At 35.7% G+C, this 18699-nt stretch overlaps 4 protein-coding genes and 1 non-coding gene across 5 annotated transcripts; 3 read left to right on the top strand and 2 right to left on the bottom strand.

The window, feature by feature from the left end:
- Positions 1–387: 387 nt before the first annotated feature.
- LOC110718777 (transmembrane 9 superfamily member 2-like) lies at positions 388–5143 on the top strand. Its single transcript, XM_021897679.1, has 7 exons — positions 388–864; positions 1724–1764; positions 1848–2433; positions 2617–2754; positions 2871–3027; positions 3143–3627; positions 4595–5143. Exons 1-7 carry the CDS (start codon positions 707–709, stop codon positions 4812–4814), a joined length of 1785 nt encoding a protein of 594 aa, XP_021753371.1. The 5' UTR covers positions 388–706; the 3' UTR covers positions 4815–5143.
- Positions 5144–6647: 1504 nt separating this feature from the next.
- Positions 6648–10895, top strand: LOC110718776 (transmembrane 9 superfamily member 3-like). Its single transcript, XM_021897678.1, has 7 exons — positions 6648–6934; positions 8252–8292; positions 8372–8957; positions 9139–9276; positions 9380–9536; positions 9672–10156; positions 10511–10895. The coding sequence occupies exons 1-7, from the start codon at positions 6780–6782 to the stop codon at positions 10728–10730; spliced, it is 1782 nt and encodes a 593-aa protein (XP_021753370.1). The 5' UTR covers positions 6648–6779; the 3' UTR covers positions 10731–10895.
- Positions 10896–11083: 188 nt separating this feature from the next.
- On the bottom strand, positions 11084–11154 carry TRNAG-GCC. Its single transcript has one exon. It is a non-coding gene; the product is annotated as a tRNA-Gly (tRNA).
- Positions 11155–11532: 378 nt separating this feature from the next.
- On the bottom strand, positions 11533–13977 carry LOC110718775 (putative ribosome biogenesis protein slx9-like). The gene is made up of 5 exons (XM_021897676.1): positions 13816–13977; positions 13674–13732; positions 13516–13565; positions 12244–12389; positions 11533–12165 (listed from the first exon to the last, which is right to left on the bottom strand). The coding sequence occupies exons 1-5, from the start codon at positions 13833–13835 to the stop codon at positions 11964–11966; spliced, it is 477 nt and encodes a 158-aa protein (XP_021753368.1). The 5' UTR covers positions 13836–13977; the 3' UTR covers positions 11533–11963.
- A 1603-nt stretch (positions 13978–15580) lies between these two features.
- Positions 15581–17116, top strand: LOC110718973 (leucine-rich repeat extensin-like protein 5). Its single transcript, XM_021897910.1, has one exon. The coding sequence runs from the start codon at positions 15581–15583 to the stop codon at positions 17114–17116; it is 1536 nt and encodes a 511-aa protein (XP_021753602.1).
- The last annotated feature ends 1583 nt before the right edge of the window (positions 17117–18699 follow it).

The following is an 18699-nucleotide window of genomic DNA, read 5'->3' as shown; positions in this document are numbered from 1 at the left end:
AAAGTAACTTTCCATGACTTTAAAAAAAAAAAAAAAAAATTATACTCCGTACTTCATATACATATACATTTTTCCATGAGAAGCTAATTCTTACACGGATCAAACAAATATTTAGTTTAATTAATTATAACATTGTTTTATATTCTAGCTTATTTTAAGTCTATACAATAAAAATATTTTAATACTTAAATGTCAAAAAATGATTTGAGTTCAATTCGACCCAACTTGTTTAAGCTTGGACTTAATTCAGACTCAAGAATAGTCAGAGATCTGATACGTATTCATACCACAACTCGTTGACAACTGATGTCACGGAAAAGTCACGTTTCCAAATCTTGGATCTCCCATTTCATATTTCTGATACAAAAACAATAAAATAAGCTCAAGTCACTCACTCCCACCACACTTAAAAATAGGAGAGAGAAAGAAGCGTCGGTGGGTAAGAGCTCACACACTAAAACCCCACACTATAATTCCGTACTTAATTTCGGCATTCTATCACTTTCCTTTTTTTTATTTTTATTTTTATTTTTATTTCTTCCCCAATTTTATCTCTTACGTTACTCCCTTTTCTTACAAATCAAATCTAAAACCCTCATTTCTCAATCTTCATCTCTCAATTTCGATCTAATTTCTCTTCTTCAATTCCATTTTTTTCTGTGATTTGGAGAGAGAGATTGATAAAATTTGCTAGATTTCGAAGAAAATGGTGAAATCAATGGCCACTTTAATGGTGGCCGTTTTTGCAGTGGTGTTGATTTCTGGTGTTAGTCATGTGAGATCCGATGCTTCCGATCATCGGTACAAAGCTGGTGAAGCTGTTCCTCTTTACGCTAATAAAGTCGGCCCTTTCCATAACCCTAGGTTTCGCATTTTCCCTCTTTCTTTTCTTTGATCGCCCATTTTTACTGAGTTTTATGCGAAATTTGATTTGATTATAGATCTCACATTTTAAAAAAATGTTGATAATGTGTTGTGTTTGCTAGAGATTTATGCATTCTTGAGTTTTGATTGAAATGTGGAGTAAATAATGAGTTATTTGTTGATTTTTGTGCTATATTGGTGTGTTTGGGTGATTTTTGATCTTTGATTGACTGGAAACTGTAATGTAGAGAAGTTGAGATCTTGAATATGGTAATGTTTCAACTAAAGGTTCTCTTTTGTCGTGATTGTTGCCCTTATTTCTGAAAAAATAAAAGTTGTGATTTCTATTTTGGTATAGCAGGTCTTTATATTGCTAAAATTGGAATGCTGATGCTACTAGGAACCTAGAAGTAATAGGCATTGAAGTGTTGTTACATGCTTGTTAATTAAGAGAGTAGCTGGCTAGTGGGGGATGTAGATTTCTGGGGTTATTCTGCGGACGTCGAGAATCTTAACAATCTGGAAATTGTTGCTGATTTGAGCTCTGCATTTAAGATTATAGCTACAGAGGTTCATATTTGGGTTCTATTTTTAGAGTTAAGCTAGTGAAAGTTGCATGCATGCTAACCATGTGCTCTTGCCCCTAGTAATTTATTGACATGCATCCAAGTGTGGATGAACATCAAACGGCCATCACTAAACTGATATTTGCAACTTCACCATTAAGTTCCATAAAGTAGCTAAGTTTGTGATTGTCATGTAACTTTTCATATGAAAATCCTTGAATGTAAATGTTTAGAATTGATTATGTTCATTACCTTGCTGACAGTGTCTAATAGTTATGGGTTTTTCTTTTCAGTGAAACATACCGCTATTTCGATCTTCCGTTCTGTGTTCCAGGTACAAATTAGTTGAATTGGTTTTACTACTTTGCACGTGTAATTCTTCTTTTGGAAAAAAGTAACAATTATTTTTAATTGCAGATCATGTGAAAGAAAAGAAGGAAGCTCTGGGTGAAGTATTGAATGGAGATCGTCTGGTCAGTGCTCCTTATAAGCTTGACTTTCTAGTGGACAAAGATTCAGAACTTATTTGCAAGAAAATACTGACAAAGGAAGAAGTAACTAAGTTTAGAGATGCAGTATCAAAAGATTATTACTTTCAAATGTATTATGATGATTTGCCAATATGGGGGTTCCTTGGTAAAGTTGACAAGGAAGGCAAACTAGACCCAAGCGAGTACAAGTATTATTTGTATAAGCATATTCATTTTGACATCTTTTACAACAAGGACCGTGTTATTGAAATCAATGTTCGAACTGATCCCAACTCTTTAGTTGACATTACTGAGGATAAAGATGTCGATGTGGAATTTATGTACACCGTAAAGTGGAAGGAGATAAACACCCCTTTTGAGAAGAGGATGGATAAATATTCACAATCTTCTTCTCTTCCTCATCATCTAGAGATCCACTGGTTTTCCATTATTAACTCATGTGTCACTGTACTACTCCTGACTGGATTTCTTGCCACAATTCTTATGCGAGTTCTTAAGAACGATTTTGTCAAGTAAGAATCGAAAAGCTTTCCTCCCTTTCCCTTTTTTCAGTCATATATACTGTATCTATTAACTGCGCTGGAGTTCCTGGTTGATTAGTGGAGAGTTGGTCTGGATATATGTTTATATCTGGGCATGCTATTAAGTGATCATGTAACTTTTTAAAATTCATGCTTCATTGTTTTTGACTAAAGGTATGCACATGATGAGGAAACAGCAGAAGATCAGGAAGAAACTGGATGGAAGTATATCCATGGGGATGTATTTAGGTTTCCAAAGTACCAATCGTTACTTGCAGCTTCTCTTGGATCTGGCACCCAGCTGTTTACCCTGTAAGTTTCCAATGTTGTTGCTCTTCCACATATGTGCATCAACATGTTTTCTAATGCCATCCTGTGTATGTACTTCATCCTACGTGATCTAACATTTACATCACTTTTTTTTTCAGTACGTTTTTTATATTTCTACTTGCTTTAGTTGGAGTGTTTTACCCATATAACCGAGGAGCCCTGTTCACAGCCCTTGTTGTCATTTACGCTCTCACATCTGGAATTGCTGGCTACACTGCAACCTCCTTTTATTTTCAATTGGAAGGAACAAACTGGGTATGATCTGCTTTCTTTTCTTTGGAAAGAGCAAATTAAATAGATAAAAGATACCAGATAGAATTTGAAAGAAACAACTCGTGTGTGATCTTTTTGTAATATTTCCTTCTTGCAGGTAAGGAACCTGTTGTTGACGGGTTGCCTGTTTTGTGGGCCTCTGTTTCTGACCTTCTGTTTCCTAAACACGGTAGCAATTGCATATCATGCTACTGCCGCTCTTCCTTTTGGGACCATTGTGGTGATTCTTCTTATCTGGACACTTGTAACATCACCATTGCTTGTTTTGGGTGGAATTGCTGGAAAGAATAGCAAAGCCGAGTTCCAAGCTCCTTGCCGTACTACAAAGTACCCCAGAGAAATTCCACCACTACCATGGTACCGGGGAACTCTTCCTCAGATGGCAATGGCTGGATTTTTGCCTTTCAGTGCAATTTACATAGAGCTCTACTACATATTTGCCAGTGTCTGGGGTCACCGGATTTACACTATATACAGCATCTTGTTCATCGTCTTCATTATATTGATTATAGTCACCGCTTTCATCACTGTGGCATTGACATACTTCCAACTCGCAGCTGAAGATCATGAGTGGTGGTGGAGGTATGCACTATTTATATAATTTATGGCTTTATATATGCTTGAATTAAGTTTCCATGCCTTTTCCCGTCAGTGGCATTGATATACTTCCAACAATACTGTCATGCTAGATAGCTTTGATTTTGGTGGTTGTTTTATTTCATCTCATTCATTTAATGGTAGAGAAGTTGTCTTTTTTTTTTTTTTTTTTCCCTCTGATTGCTTGTGCTGTCTTTTTCCACTTTGTGAGATCCTTGTGATGTTATTAACTTTTATTTTGTAAAATATTTATTTCGATGATGTGAAAATGGGTTGTGGACTGTAACAGACTATGATGTTGATGCTTTTTGACTTGCATACTTTAAAACTGGAGAACTTTTCCAGCTAGTTGAGTTTGTATCATAATGTTCATTACCCACTTGTTAATCACATGTTCAGGCCATGTATTCTATGTGGACTTCTTTGAGGATGTACAGAAGTGTGAGGAGTACACAATAATCATGTTATCATTGCTTATTTGTTTTGGCAAGGGGCCTACGGGGGGTGAAGGGGATGAGTTTGCACCATTGTGCATAGTAACTGCCCTTTTGGGTGTGGAAGGTGGATTAGGAAACTTTGCTGGAGATTCAGTGTTCATGCATGCTAAACTTTCCTGCGGGTTATAGTCCATTACCCATTTTGGCTGGCCAGTATGTAGATGTGATTTCTACCCTAAAGTCATGACTGTAAAAGAATGGTCAATATCTGACATTAGCATGCCAAAACATGATCTTGTAGGACTTTTACATCCTTTGTGGAATACTCATCTACTTAAATGTCTTGTGTACTATTACTTCTCATTTATGTCTAATGTCTTGGATGTCATGTCTCCACTTTGTGGATCCCCTGTAGTCCTGTACTGTAAACTGTTGGGAGGGGAAAGATCGCACTAAATCCCCCTCTACTCTGATGTGGTCATGATTCTAACCTCTTTTGGTTCTTTTTATGGCAGAGCCTTCCTGTGTGGTGGCTCCACTGGTCTATTTATCTATGGCTATTGCTTATATTACTTCTATGCGCGCTCTGATATGACTGGTTTCATGCAAACATCATTTTTCTTCGGCTATATGGCTTGCATTTGCTACGGCTTCTTCCTCATGCTTGGAACTGTTGGTTTCCGTGCCTCACTTCTGTTCGTCCGCCATATTTACCGGTCTATCAAATGTGAATAGCTAAGCAATGGAACTTTAGGTTTGTGCCGGTGTCGTCTTTGTTCTGTACACCATCACCAGTAATGATCCATCTGGTGTTGTAACCGACTTCTAATCTCATCAGGGAGAAGTATTCTTTTAAACTTGATCTGCATCTTTGCTGTTGCAGTTTTAGCTACACACGAGATCTTGCCCCCAAATCCTCTTCCTTATAAAATTGGCTGGATGAAGAAAATAGTTTCAGTTCTGGAGAATTATGTCATGTAATAGAATACTAGAGTTGTATCAATTGTTAAGAGATTTTTGACATTAATTTTCAGTTATATCTTATGAAATTTCAAATTTGTTTATATCCCTTTTTTCCTTCATCTTTCTCCTTGTTAGTATGAAATTTTCATCCTTTAAGCTCTCTATCTCTCTGGCAGGACATTGTCTCCAGATTTCAAGTGCAAAAGTGTATACAACCTAATTTTGTTCATTTCAGCTTATTTCAATTTAGAGTTTTGAGTTACATACAAAATGTGCAACACCATGGCGTATTTGAAAGTAAACATACAGCAGAGATTCGAGTTTTGAACTTTATACATATACACTTCAATGTGATCGATAATTTACATGGATGCGACCTTCTCACAGCCCCTTACTCCTCTCATCTAAACGCCCGTAGTAAAAAATCAGCAGCAGCATCTTCTCAGTGATTGTAAGTTGTCCCATCTAACATCAACATTGCCAAGACGGCAAGACTAGAGCATTACCACTTCTTCCAATATGTGAATATGGTGGTGGTTGCTCCTGTCACTTATTATGAATAATGGCCTTGAAGGAGTTACCAGACTTACCACCCTTGAAAAGTAAAGGTTAGTCTCTAAGCCGCTAACTATTTCATTAGTGCTTTAAACAATACAACTTTAAGCTAGCACAATTCATAATTTGTAAATGAAATTGGTCTACTTTTGGGATTTATGATTTAGTTTTGGCATAATGTGACAAGAATATGTTATAAACTTGTTATCAAAATTAGGCCAACCCACCACTTTGGTTGAAATATTGCTCATTCACATAGTTGGATAGTCTTTGTCATCCCCCTAATAAAATTTGGATGTTTAAACTTCCAATAAATGCATTTAATGGATTGTCAAAAGGACAAACACCAAAGTGACGGTGAAGAAGACTAACTCTAATATGCAAGGGAGCCGAATTGTACAAGAAAATAAATTAAGCGAATGTCACAATTGTTACTATATCCTTGAGCTTGTGCCCAATAGTCCAATATATTGATTTCGTAGCTTTCAAGCGTAATATAATAGTCTTGAATGTTAATATGCATTTATTTTGCTAAATGACTGAGTCTTGTCATCTTTAGGTACACTCGGGTGTATAATAGACATATTCTGTATTCATGTAAAGTGAACATACACAACCACTATTAATTTACCGTTAACAATTGATACATACCTAGTTGATACATTGTTTATTTTATCCATCTACTAGTAATCCCAATATATGTCGCATTTCTAATATACTCCCTTTAATTTATTTTTACCAAATTGTATAAACTCTTTGAAGTAACGTGAGCACTTAAGCCACAACTTTACATTAATTATCGTTATATTTGTAATAATCTCAACTTTATACATTACCACCAATATCATTGCATTATCAGTTTATCACCCCTAGGGCAAAACTTTATACACAAATTGAATAAAGATATTTCAATCATGATTTCATGAGTTACTTACAACTTTCTATCTTTGGATATTTCCTCAAACAGTAAAAATAAAAAAAATATTTACATGGACCCACAAAACTAAAAAAAACCCAACCTTCCATAAAAATTACCAATAAAACGGTGGCCCATAACAACCCAAATTCAGATCAATCTTTCCTTCTTTCTTTGTTCCCCTTCTTCTACATTTCTGCGATTTGACTCCAGAATTCAAGAGAGAAAACAGAAAGAGGAGAGAGAAACTGAGGTTTTGCGCAACAATGGAGAAATCCAAGGCCACTTTAATGGTGGCCATTGTTATTCTGCTCTTTTCTGGTGTTATTCAAGTGAGATCCGATGGTTCTAATCATCGTTACAAAGCTGGAGAACAAGTTCCTCTTTACGCCAACAAAGTCGGCCCTTTCCACAACCCTAGGTCACTCTCTTTCCTAATTCGTCATTTTTTTCCTAATTTTTGCTAATTATGTTGTTAATTTGTGAACTAATTGTATTTTTAGAGCTTAGGAAATGATTTGACGTTGTTTTGATCTATGTGAGAATTGATTGTGTTTTCTAATTATATAGTTCAGATTAATGAATTTCGTTTTATCGAATTAGAATGATTGATCTTTGCGTTGATAGTATTTTGAATTTTAGCTTAGTGATGTGAAATTTGGGGTTAATTTGATCTATGTGAGAATTTGATGATATTTTACAGCGTAATTAGTTTGGATTAGTGGTTGGATCATGCTTGATTGACCTGTTTGTGATCAGATGTGTTAAGCTCACAGAATAATGGTGAAATGTTCAAGATTCATGTTTGAATTGATATTGGAAGGAATTTTACTTTCCTTTTTAGGGTTTGTTTTATTTGGTTACTATTAAATGCAGATATTATGCACGATATTGAAATTCGATTTAATTTGATATTGGTCAATACAATGCACCATAAAAGGTAATGATATTTTTACTTTTGAGCATGTGCAATCAGGCTATTAAATACTCTTCACCTAAGATATTTGCTCAATTATTAGGGATTTGGGTTTATATCTTGAATCTAACTTACACTTGAGTGACTGAATACAGATGTGAGTATGTGACAAAAATACGAAATGTCACTTTAGGCTGCGATGTTTTAGGATGACTTTTTGCAATATGCTGTCTTAAGTACAAAGTATGTAGCCAAGTGTGCATTATACTGGTTGTGAAGTTGCCTCTGAAATTGGAGATTTTGGGGGTATTGTTAAGTTTTTGGTTTGTAATGTTTATACTTTCTGAGTAGATTTGGGTAAAATGTAGGCTTGTGAGTTGTGAATGCTGAAAAGTTCATCTTCTGGGATTGAGTGTCTAGTCCTAGGAATCTGGAAGTAAGAACTTGCTCATCCCATGTTTGTAGCTTTGTCTTCTGCTTTTGTATGACGTAAATATTCTTCATGGAAGGTCATAAATATGTAGGTTTTGAATATAGGCCTCCTTTCTTTAGAATGTTACTGAGCAACAACACATCCAAAGGTTAACAAGTAAATAATTACTGACAAGCAGGACTAGATTATATTCATCACTTGTGACAAAGGCTTGAGCTGGGTGAATTTATGCCACCAACCTTAACATTACAGGATTTTTTATATTATATTGTAAATGTTCTTTTTGGGTGATTGAGTTGGTTTAATTTTGGATGCTTATGCTTGTTTGAATTTGATGATCCTTATTGGCTTAGATATTGCTGTCTGATTTTTATGTCCTTTTCTTTCAGTGAAACATATCGATATTTTGATCTTCCATTCTGTGTTCCAGGTAAATAACTATTTTAGTCATTTGGGCATGTTTCACCTGTGTATTGCTGTATTCTAGATCTATTTTCTCTGAATTGCAGAACATGTCAAGGAGAAGAAAGAAGCTCTTGGTGAAGTATTAAATGGAGATCGTCTAGTCAGTGCTCCCTACAAGCTTGATTTCCTTGTGGACAAGGACTCAGAAGGCATCTGCAAGAAAAAGTTGTCAAAGGAAGACATTGTTCAATTCAGAGATGCAGTAGCCAAAGATTACTACTTTCAAATGTACTATGATGACTTGCCAATCTGGGGGTTCCTTGGCAAAGTTGACAAGGAGGGTAAACTGGATCCAAGCGAGTACAAGTATTATTTATATAAGCATATCCATTTTGACATCTTCTACAACAAGGACCGTGTTATTGAAATCAATGTCCGAACTGATCCCAACTCTTTGGTGGACATCACTGATGATAAGGAAGTGGATGTAGAATTTATGTATTCTGTGAAGTGGAAAGAGATAAACACCCCATTTGAGAAGAGAATGGATAAATACTCACATTCTTCCTCTCTTCCTCATCATTTAGAGATCCATTGGTTCTCTATCATAAACTCATGTGTCACAGTGCTTCTCCTGACTGGATTTCTTGCCACAATTCTCATGCGAGTGCTGAAGAATGATTTTGTTAAGTAAGAATCGCTGAGTTAATCTACTCATTATGTTTTTTGTATTTATGGATACCATGCAGCTTCTCCAACTTTGATGAGTGAATGGTTATTTTAAGTGATAACCAAGTAGTTTTTACCAAGGCATGTGGTCAATTTGTATCATTTATTGTAATTCTAATGTATCATTTTCTCCACTAAAAAGGTATGCACACGATGAAGAAACAGCTGAAGACCAGGAAGAAACTGGTTGGAAATATATTCATGGGGATGTGTTCAGGTTTCCCAAGTACAAATCAGTGCTGGCAGCTGCTCTTGGATCGGGTACTCAGCTATTTACTCTGTAAGTACTTTAGAGTTCTTTTGTCTTGATTTACTTCATCATTTAAGGATGGGGGAGCCTATGGTGTAATATCTTATCTGACCTATATCTTTTGTGCTCTCAGGACGGTATTCATATTCTTGCTTGCACTAGTTGGAGTGTTTTATCCTTACAACCGAGGAGCACTGTTCACAGCCCTGGTTGTCATCTATGCTCTTACATCTGGCATTGCTGGTTATACTGCAACATCCTTTTATTGCCAGCTAGAAGGATCAAACTGGGTATGTGCTACCGCATATGGCATGCTAAATCTTAGTTTCTCTGCTTCTGCCTTCCATCTGATTCACCCCCTTTCCATCCACTGATTAAATGGTATGAGAAAGCTTACTGATTTCTTCCCCCATTTGTTTTGACAGGTTAGGAATCTGTTGCTGACTGGTTTCTTGTTCTGCGGTCCTCTGTTTCTCACTTTTTGCTTCCTCAACACTGTTGCGATAGCATACCATGCTACTGCTGCTCTTCCATTTGGCACAATAATGGTTATACTTCTTATCTGGACTCTTGTAACTTCACCATTGCTTGTATTGGGTGGGATCGCTGGAAAGAATAGCAAGGCTGAGTTCCAAGCTCCATGTCGCACAACAAAGTACCCCAGAGAAATTCCACCACTGCCGTGGTACCGAGGGACTCTTCCTCAGATGGCAATGGCTGGGTTTTTACCATTCAGCGCGATATACATAGAGCTCTACTACATCTTTGCCAGTGTTTGGGGACACAGGATTTACACAATTTATAGCATTTTGTTCATTGTCTTCATTATTTTGATTATAGTCACTGCTTTCATTACTGTTGCTTTGACATACTTCCAACTTGCTGCTGAAGACCATGAGTGGTGGTGGAGGTATGTATTCTGCGCTTATGTCTGATTATTTCATGAATGGTGTATTCATAATGTATAATTTATTTCTATTTTGCCTTGCTAGTTACTTTGAAAGTCGTCGTTTTCATTTAACTCTAGGAATAACTTGGATGCATCGATATGCATTACATGCTACCTACTTTATCTTAGATTCACGATCACTTTCATTGGAACCTTGTTTTATGTCTGTTTTGTATGTCTGCATTGTTGCTTTTCTGACTTTCCCCCATGTTATCCTGGATAAGTTTATGTAGTATATAAGTCTGATATTACTGAAGCTGATGCAATCATATTAGTATGATATTAAGTTAACTGATTTGGTACTTGTTATGGCAGGTCCTTCCTATGCGGTGGTTCTACAGGGCTATTTATTTATGGATATTGCCTTTACTACTACTATGCACGCTCTGATATGACTGGGTTCATGCAGACATCATTTTTCTTTGGCTACATGGCTTGCATATGCTATGGCTTCTTCCTTATGCTTGGAATGGTTGGCTTCCGTGCTGCACTCTTTTTCGTCCGTCATATATATCGGTCAATCAAATGCGAGTAGATAGGTGGTGCGACTTCAATGTTGGACCAATGTTTTTTTGTTCTGTAGGCTTAGTAGGACAACGATGTTCTTTGTATTGTAACCTATGCCTGACCTCATTCAGGAGAAAGAGTTTGTAATCTTATATAGAATTGTCTTTCGATTTTTATATGCGCGATCTTGCTTATATGTTAATCCCCTCACAGAATTCACATAGTAATGTAGTATTGCCTTAATATGAAGATATATGGTCATTTATGATTTATTTGTACTTCTGTCAAAAATTAAACTAAAAATACACAATGAAGATTTGGACATCTGTATGATTTTATCTGTACTTCTGTCATGGATGGACTCGAGGTAAAAAATAAGAATGCACCAGCCGGGAATCGAACCCGGGTCTGTACCGTGGCAGGGTACTATTCTACCACTAGACCACTGGTGCGATTTTGTTAATATGAATTCGCTTTTATGATAAATCAAAATTAAACAAACATTTTAGAAACTACTTTCTACAATTTTAAAGAAACTTTCTATAATTTTAAATAGGAAAATGATATAAGAAGCTAAAAGAGGAAATATTGAGGATAATTTAAAATTAATTACACTGATTTATGTGTTAAATTATCATGAATTCCCAGCTTAATTCCATTTTAAGAATGCTTGTATATAACCCTAAGATCTACATATATCATTACCCTTTAAAAAATAACATCCACAATTTTTATTTTAGTCTGCATCAAGTTCTTAATTTTGCTTACTTGAATAGTGGCTTATGAGGAAAAAAAAAAAAAATCATTCATAAAATGTCATGCAGCCTTTCTTTACATTCCTAAGATTCACCCCTATTTCATTTTAACGGCGTATACAAGTATACATTCATGATAGAGCCAAGAGAAAACTCATGAAATCAATTGAGATGTCTCTACCTACAAAAAATTTCAGTCATACAATAAGGTCAATAACCGCATTACATATTTGATAAGACATTGCCATATCTACTCACCTAAAGCTATAAAAGATTTTTGGTGTGGTTGAGTTTGCAATGATTCTTTCATTAAAGAACTACATGACCTATTGACATTTCTCAAATTTTCATATAAGACAAAATAATCAACCCAACAAGCAGGCTAAATTCTTTTTCCATCGGATGATGATAGCCCCACAACATCTAGTATCAGCGAAGCTTGACCTCTTGAACCTGTCTTCAGAGGATCGATAGAAAAGCTGTTGCTGACATACCCAAATTGCCGTTCACATTTCCATGGACTGTGGTTTTGAAGAAGATTTTGTTTTCTTCCTTTTCTTCTTTGCATCGTCTTTGGACTTCTTCTTTACAGGCTCAGCTTTAGGAGCTGGTTGGGTATTCACTAGGTACCGATGTATGGCAGCAAATGGATCGGATTGGAAAGCAGGATGATTTAAGATAGCCTCCATTCGTTTTGTCTCTTTAATTCTGCCATGAGTGCCATCATTAGATATATCAGAAAATCAAGTTAAACAAGTGTAATTTAACAGAGGAATAGCCACTCACACTAGTTTCTGTCTGGATTTGCAGTTCAATTTTTTAGGTGGAGGAGCAGGTTGCTGTGATTCTTTCACCTCAGGCAAGACTTCATTGAGGAGGGATAGGTCATAAGCTTTTAATTTCTTTTGCCGTTTTCTTGCACTCTTGCTTTTCTGACAGCGAAATAAACAGAACACAAGTGACCAAATGCAGCAGCAATATAGAGTTTTAAAAAAAATTAAAGAAATTATCCATATACAAAAATGCTATTGCGGTCGATTACAGGCTATCACCAGTTCATCTGACTTGGATCTCCCTCCTCATTCTAGGTGCTGCACTATCACCAATTCACCAGTCACATTATCACCCAAAACTCTCCAAACTTCCTCAAACCTTTCAAGTAGTAAAAGTTTATTTATATCCACTGGAATTTCTTGCATTCGATTAAAGGCTACACAATTGCACCACCTCCATATCCAGTAAACAGTAAACAGTAACAGGAAAGTAGGTAGGCCATATTTTTGGATCAAGATCATTGTGATTTTGTACCTTTATATTGCGGACTATCCACTACTTTAGGTTGCCTGCTCTGAAATTGTTTCATAAATGATCATGTGGAGAGAACACAAGGGGAGAATATTAGAGATATACACTTAGGCGTATGTAGGATGGATCTCAAAAGGAAGGATGTTTATAGCTATTCTATGATAAGAGATATAATAACCTCGCCCCCTCCCCACGGCCACGTACTGTTGTTGCCTTCCCTTATCAGGATGAGGTGCTCCCACATTCTCCCTCTTTTTAGTTTTTCTTTATTTTCACATTGCTCCTAATACTACATTTGGTTATGGTTGTGGCAGTGGAAGTGTTGAGACTTCAGACTCTTGCATTTGGTGGTGGTATGACATTTGACAGTCAAGTTTTTAATGTGTTTGCCCCTTGTATTCTTTCCTTAACCACCCAACCTAACAACGACCACTACCCTAGGCAACCACGCCAACGCATCGCCCTCGTTCTTAAGGTGGCTGTTTATGGCACAGTCATGCCAATTTATAATTGACTTTTGCTAGTTCTCTTATATAGAGCTACCAGTGCAAAGTGATCATTGTATATCTCAATTCTCAACAACCAAAGTGCCTCCAACAATACACTTAATATACATATACCATTAAACATAACAAAGGTAATAAACAAATTAGGAGTTCTTTCATAACCTAAAGTTTTAATTTTTTTTTTTTTACCATAAATTTATTAAGCTTGAGAAAGACAACAAAGAAGAAACTTGATTCGAAACTTTACCTTTGCAATCGCCTTCGTAGCACTTAATGAAGCAACAGTCTCTCTGACTTCTGCACTCGTTTTAAACAAAACCCAGAAACATAAACAACCAATTCAACCATTAAACGTCAAAACCCAGAAAATTAATAATATTTCAGTAATTGAAAAGGAATTATTACTCGAATAAAACTCAAGTTTCTTCTCAAATTTGCGATCTGCTTTCTTCGTAGCATCCGACCTAAACATCAATTTTGCAGAAATTTTAAGCCCCAAATTCATACAAAATTAACAATTTCAATTATTTTTTGAGGTAGGAAGTACCTGATGTTTTTCAATCCCATATTGAATGATTTCCGATTGAACCGAAAAATACACAGTGATGATTTCTCTGATAATTCGCCGACTACGAAGGAGAGAGGTTTTTTTTTTTTTTTTTTCTTTGAGGAAAGAGAAAAACGTTTATGGGCTAATTTTTTTTTTTTTTAAGGGGTTTACGATCCAGCCCTAAAATTATAGGGTCTGACCCGACCCAGTACATCTTAAGGCGGACCTTTAAGGGTTTACAACTTAAAGACTTTTACACATTTTACATTTGAGATCCGATCCAAACATTTATCGTTTTGCATTTCACAAATTCTTATATGTGGCTGACAATCATCATGGGGATTACTTCATTATTATTATAGTTACTTGGTCATTGTTATAAAGGTTACTTGTCATTGTAATAAGGGTTAATCGATTAATGATTTAAGCCTTTAGGGGTTGGTCAGTATTACAAGGGTTACTCGATCAGTGTTGTAAGTGTTACTATGTTACTCCCTCCATTCTAGTAATATTGCAACAACTGAATTTTTTTACTATTCATCACGTTTGTTTGACCACATATTATGATTTATACATAAAGTAAAATATAGTCATGTGGAATCTTGTTAGATTCGTCTTGTAAAATATTTTCACAATATCAACTTTTTATAATTTTGACTCTTATAAAATTATAGATATTTAACATATAACATGTGCTTTGAGATGTGTAAATTCATCCCTGTTGCAATATTTATGGAACAGAGGAAGTATTTTACAAGTGGCCACATGATTTGGCCAGCTGCACACAAAACGCGTTGTTTGTCAAAGCTTATGTTATATACTTATATTATCTAATCAACTAACATGAATTATTTGTTAATGTATCAAAATCATACAGTATTTTGTAAGTGCGTGCATTTGAACTTATGTAGGTGTTTGAACCTAACTAATTAAACTTATTTTATCCCGAATAAGTCTAATTAATTAAGTTGAACTTATCTTTAATAATGAGCAATATTTTTCAAGTATATGATTTGCAATGTTGCTAGAAATTACATTAATTATTTGAACTTTGTATAGCTGTAAAGATTAGTAGATTACTTGATTAATAGTCCCTTACTTAAAGTGGCTTCAATTAACTCCACAATGCCTCCAAAAGGAAAATAACTCCGATGTCTAAGGATTAAGCATTCCTCCATATTCAAGAATTTAGTCTTAATTTCTTTCTTAACCCTGTAATCACACTATTCCAATTGGTTTATGTTCTAGACTTAAATGATAATCAACTTCATCGATAATTAAGCATCACAATATTAGAAGCTCCAATCCAATCGCGCTACCTACTTGCTTAATTGTAATGTAATTAGCATTGCACACCTCTAATTAAATTTCTTCAAACTAATTGATTAAGGTGATCCCGAGTTGTATATATACAAGTATTAAAACAAAGAAGCATTGCAGACTTAACAATCAAAGGTCCTTAATTATTTGTATTTTCTGCAACTTTAATTTCATACTAGTATATATCATGTATGTTCATTAGCCATTTATCTATTTTGGACCGCCATGTGAGATGACTTTGAAGGTATGTATATACATTTAATTTGTGTTTGATTAACGCCTTGACCCAACATCTTAGGGAATTAATACGAAGTATTAATAATAAATTAAATTGATCAACTTGGATTGTCTACACCTCTACATAATAAGCTGTTTTGCATTGATGCTAGAAATCCATCAGTTGATCGATAACTAATCAAACTCTACTTAAGAATTCTATGAAATGGCTCTGCACAAGATGTATTATCTAGGGTGTTTTCTTTTGTCATTGACAGTCATGCTAGATGCCGCGATTCCTCCAGGGAACTCAAACCATCTCATGAGAGCATCATGTAAGATCAAAAGGTACAAGATGTGCTATAACATAGAGCATGTTTGTCCCGAGTTTTGTCCTAATGGTTGTACAATTGATTGCGGTTCATGCAAGCCAATTTGTAGTCCGGTATCATTACCATCATCTCCTGAATATGGTTCGCCTCCAATTGAAGATTATAAAGGCGGTAAGATTGCAAGTTGTTATTTTCAACCACCTTCAGCTCCTTCAACTTCAGTTCCAAGATATCCACCACCACCTGTCTATCCTCCTAAATTACCTAATACAACAACACCATATCCTTCAACTTCAAACGTCGATCCACCAGCTCCAACCCCAACATCTCCCGATACACTACCATTATTTCCTCCTATTCAAATCGACGATCCAACCATTATTCCAACCCCACCATTACCAATCTATCCTCCTGATACACCTAGACCTTCATCTCCTCCTGTTCTTATTGTCGATCCAACCCCGCCATCTACACCATCATCGGTCTATTATCCTCCTGATACGCCGCCTAAAGCACCATCTCCTCCTGTTCTTATTGTCGATCCAACCCCGCCATCTGCACCATCACCGGTCTATTATCCTCCTGATACACCGCCTAGAACACCATCTCCTCCTGTTCTTATTGTCGATCCAACCCGGCCATCTGCACCATCATCGGACTATTATCCTCCTAATACGCCGCCTAAAACATCATCTCCTCCTATTTTTATTGTCGATCCAACCCCGCCATTTGCACCATCACCAGTCTACTATCCTCCTGATAAGCCGCCTAAAACACCATCACCTCCTGTTTTAATTGTCGATCCAACCCCCCCATCTGCACCATCACCGGTCTATTATCCTCCTGATACGCCGCCTAAAACACCATCACCTCCTGTTTTAATTGTCGATCCAACCCCGCCATCTGCACCTTCACCGGTCTATTATCCTCCTGACACGCCACCTAAAACACCATCACCTCCTGTTTTAATTGTCGATCCAACCCCGCCATCTGCACCATCACCGGTCTATTATCCTCCTGACACGCCACCTAAAACACCATCACCTCCTGTTTTAATTGTCGATCCAACCCCGCCATCTGCACCATCACCGGTCTATTATCCTCCTGACACACCACCTAAAACACCATCACCTCCTGTTTTAATTGTCGATCCAACCCCGCCATCTGCACCATCACCGGTCTATTATCCTCCTGACACGCCACCTAAAACACCATCACCTCCTGTTTTAATTGTCGATCCAACCCCGCCATCTGCACCTTCACCGGTCTATTATCCTCCTGACACGCCACCTAAAACACCATCTCCTCCTGTTCTTATTGTCGATCCAACCCCGCCATCTGCACCATCACCGGTTTATTATCCTCCTGATACGCCGCCTAAAACACCATCTCCTCCTACTCCAAACCCATCATCCCCACCACGTCCCTAAAAGACAACCAGTGATAAAGATTAATAACTCATAACTAGCATTGTATTTTTCGACTTGATTTAAGATTTAAATAATTGTGCTTTGAAATGCATAATTCCTCCTCTATGTTGCAATATTAAAGAAATGGGTGAAACATTTGCATAATTGGTCCGATCCCTAAGATGTTTGTAATAAGTACGAAGTAGCTAGTAAATAAAGTTGTAAGGAGACATCCCACATATATATACTTGTATAGTTGTATATTATACTACACTATTACTAATCTATTTAAAGTTTATTCAATGTTTTGGTATGTTTGGTGATTAAAAAGTTAACAGAACATTAAGTTCAAGTTTCTCAATGCATCCATCTGCATGCACCACCCTTAAGGTTTCATTACTTGTTTTATAAGATTTATTTTTTACTTACATCAAAGTATATGCTTCATACTTCCTCGTTCTAGTAATATTGCAACAACGGGAATTTTATACTATTTATTACGCTTGTTTGATTACGTATTATGATTTATTCGTAAAGTAGAATATAGTCATGCGGGGTCTTGTTAGATTCGCCTTGTAAAACTTTTTATAATTTTTACTCATATAATTATAGGTATTTAACATATAAACTATACTTTGGGATGCGTAATTTCATCCTTGTTGCAATATTTGTCGAACAGAAAGTATATAATAAACTAATTAAATAAATAATAAAAAGATAGAAAATGATATGCATAGCCATTACTCCATTAGGGCTACATATAAGCATTAAATACACACTAAAAAATTGTATAAATTTAGAAAATCACAAAAATATATACACTGATTAATTTACGCGTGTTTTTGGTCATGAATTCCTAATCTAAAAAGATTAATATGAAGTATGGAGTATAAACCAATTAACAGATTGATGTATAATGAAAAGTTGATAGGTTATTAATCTTATTAAAATCCAGAAGAAAAGGCTCCTCAACAAATGGTAGTTACGAACTCAATACACCACTACATGGATTCAGCAAGATCAAGAATGTAGATAACATTTTTGCTCTGACAAATAACATTCATATTATTAAATATTACGGAGTAATTACGATTAACGAGAATTAAGGAGCTATACTCCAGGAACCCTTAACTTGAATAATAATTATAGCTCTTTAGATATAAAAACTTACTGTATATATTTCGTGTAAAGTGTCTCAATCTTGTAAATTAAATCATTTTAATTAGATTGTTGTCTTATCATATCAATTCATGGTATTATACATCTAAAACTCCTTCAATTTTCATTATAAAATGTCAAAATACAACTTTCTTTAGATATTGACAATAAAAAATTTATACTTTAATTAAAAGTGTGCATAATCATATAATAAAAATTATGCGACGGATTATAACTTACTTGGTATTAACTTACTAGCTAGTAGCTACTCGTAGTACACTAGTACTTGCAAACAAGCGAGAAAACAATCATCCAGTAATTTAATACGAGTAGTAAAATCATCTTAAAATAATTTAGTCCGTACTATGTCAATGATTTTTAGCTATAAAAAGATTTCTGAACTTTTCTGACTAAAGTCAGTCATTGGATTCCGATTAACGTCATTT

The sequence above is a fragment of the Chenopodium quinoa genome, unplaced genomic scaffold, assembly GCF_001683475.1.
Source record: "Chenopodium quinoa cultivar QQ74 unplaced genomic scaffold, ASM168347v1, whole genome shotgun sequence".
Lineage (NCBI taxonomy): Eukaryota > Viridiplantae > Streptophyta > Magnoliopsida > Caryophyllales > Amaranthaceae > Chenopodium > Chenopodium quinoa.
The sequence above is the reverse complement of the archived record's forward strand: the minus strand, read 5'-3'. Positions and strand labels throughout refer to the sequence as shown.

Coding starts and splice junctions, on each gene's coding strand:
- LOC110718973 (XM_021897910.1), top strand. CDS start 15,581: ATGGCTCTGCACAAGATGTATTATCTAGGGTGTTTTCTTTTGTCATTG.
- LOC110718776 (XM_021897678.1), top strand. CDS start 6,780: ATGGAGAAATCCAAGGCCACTTTAATGGTGGCCATTGTTATTCTGCTC. Junction 9,537..9,671: donor AGCTAGAAGGATCAAACTGG/GTATGTGCTACC, acceptor TTGTTTTGACAG/GTTAGGAATCTGTTGCTGAC. Junction 10,157..10,510: donor GACCATGAGTGGTGGTGGAG/GTATGTATTCTG, acceptor TTGTTATGGCAG/GTCCTTCCTATGCGGTGGTT.
- LOC110718775 (XM_021897676.1), bottom strand. CDS start 13,835: ATGGGATTGAAAAACATCAG. Junction 13,566..13,673: donor GAAACTTGAGTTTTATTCGA/GTAATAATTCCT, acceptor AAACGAGTGCAG/AAGTCAGAGAGACTGTTGCT. Junction 12,166..12,243: donor AAATCCAGACAGAAACTAGT/GTGAGTGGCTAT, acceptor CACTCATGGCAG/AATTAAAGAGACAAAACGAA.
- LOC110718777 (XM_021897679.1), top strand. CDS start 707: ATGGTGAAATCAATGGCCACTTTAATGGTGGCCGTTTTTGCAGTGGTG. Junction 1,765..1,847: donor TCTTCCGTTCTGTGTTCCAG/GTACAAATTAGT, acceptor TTTTAATTGCAG/ATCATGTGAAAGAAAAGAAG. Junction 2,434..2,616: donor CTTAAGAACGATTTTGTCAA/GTAAGAATCGAA, acceptor TTTTGACTAAAG/GTATGCACATGATGAGGAAA.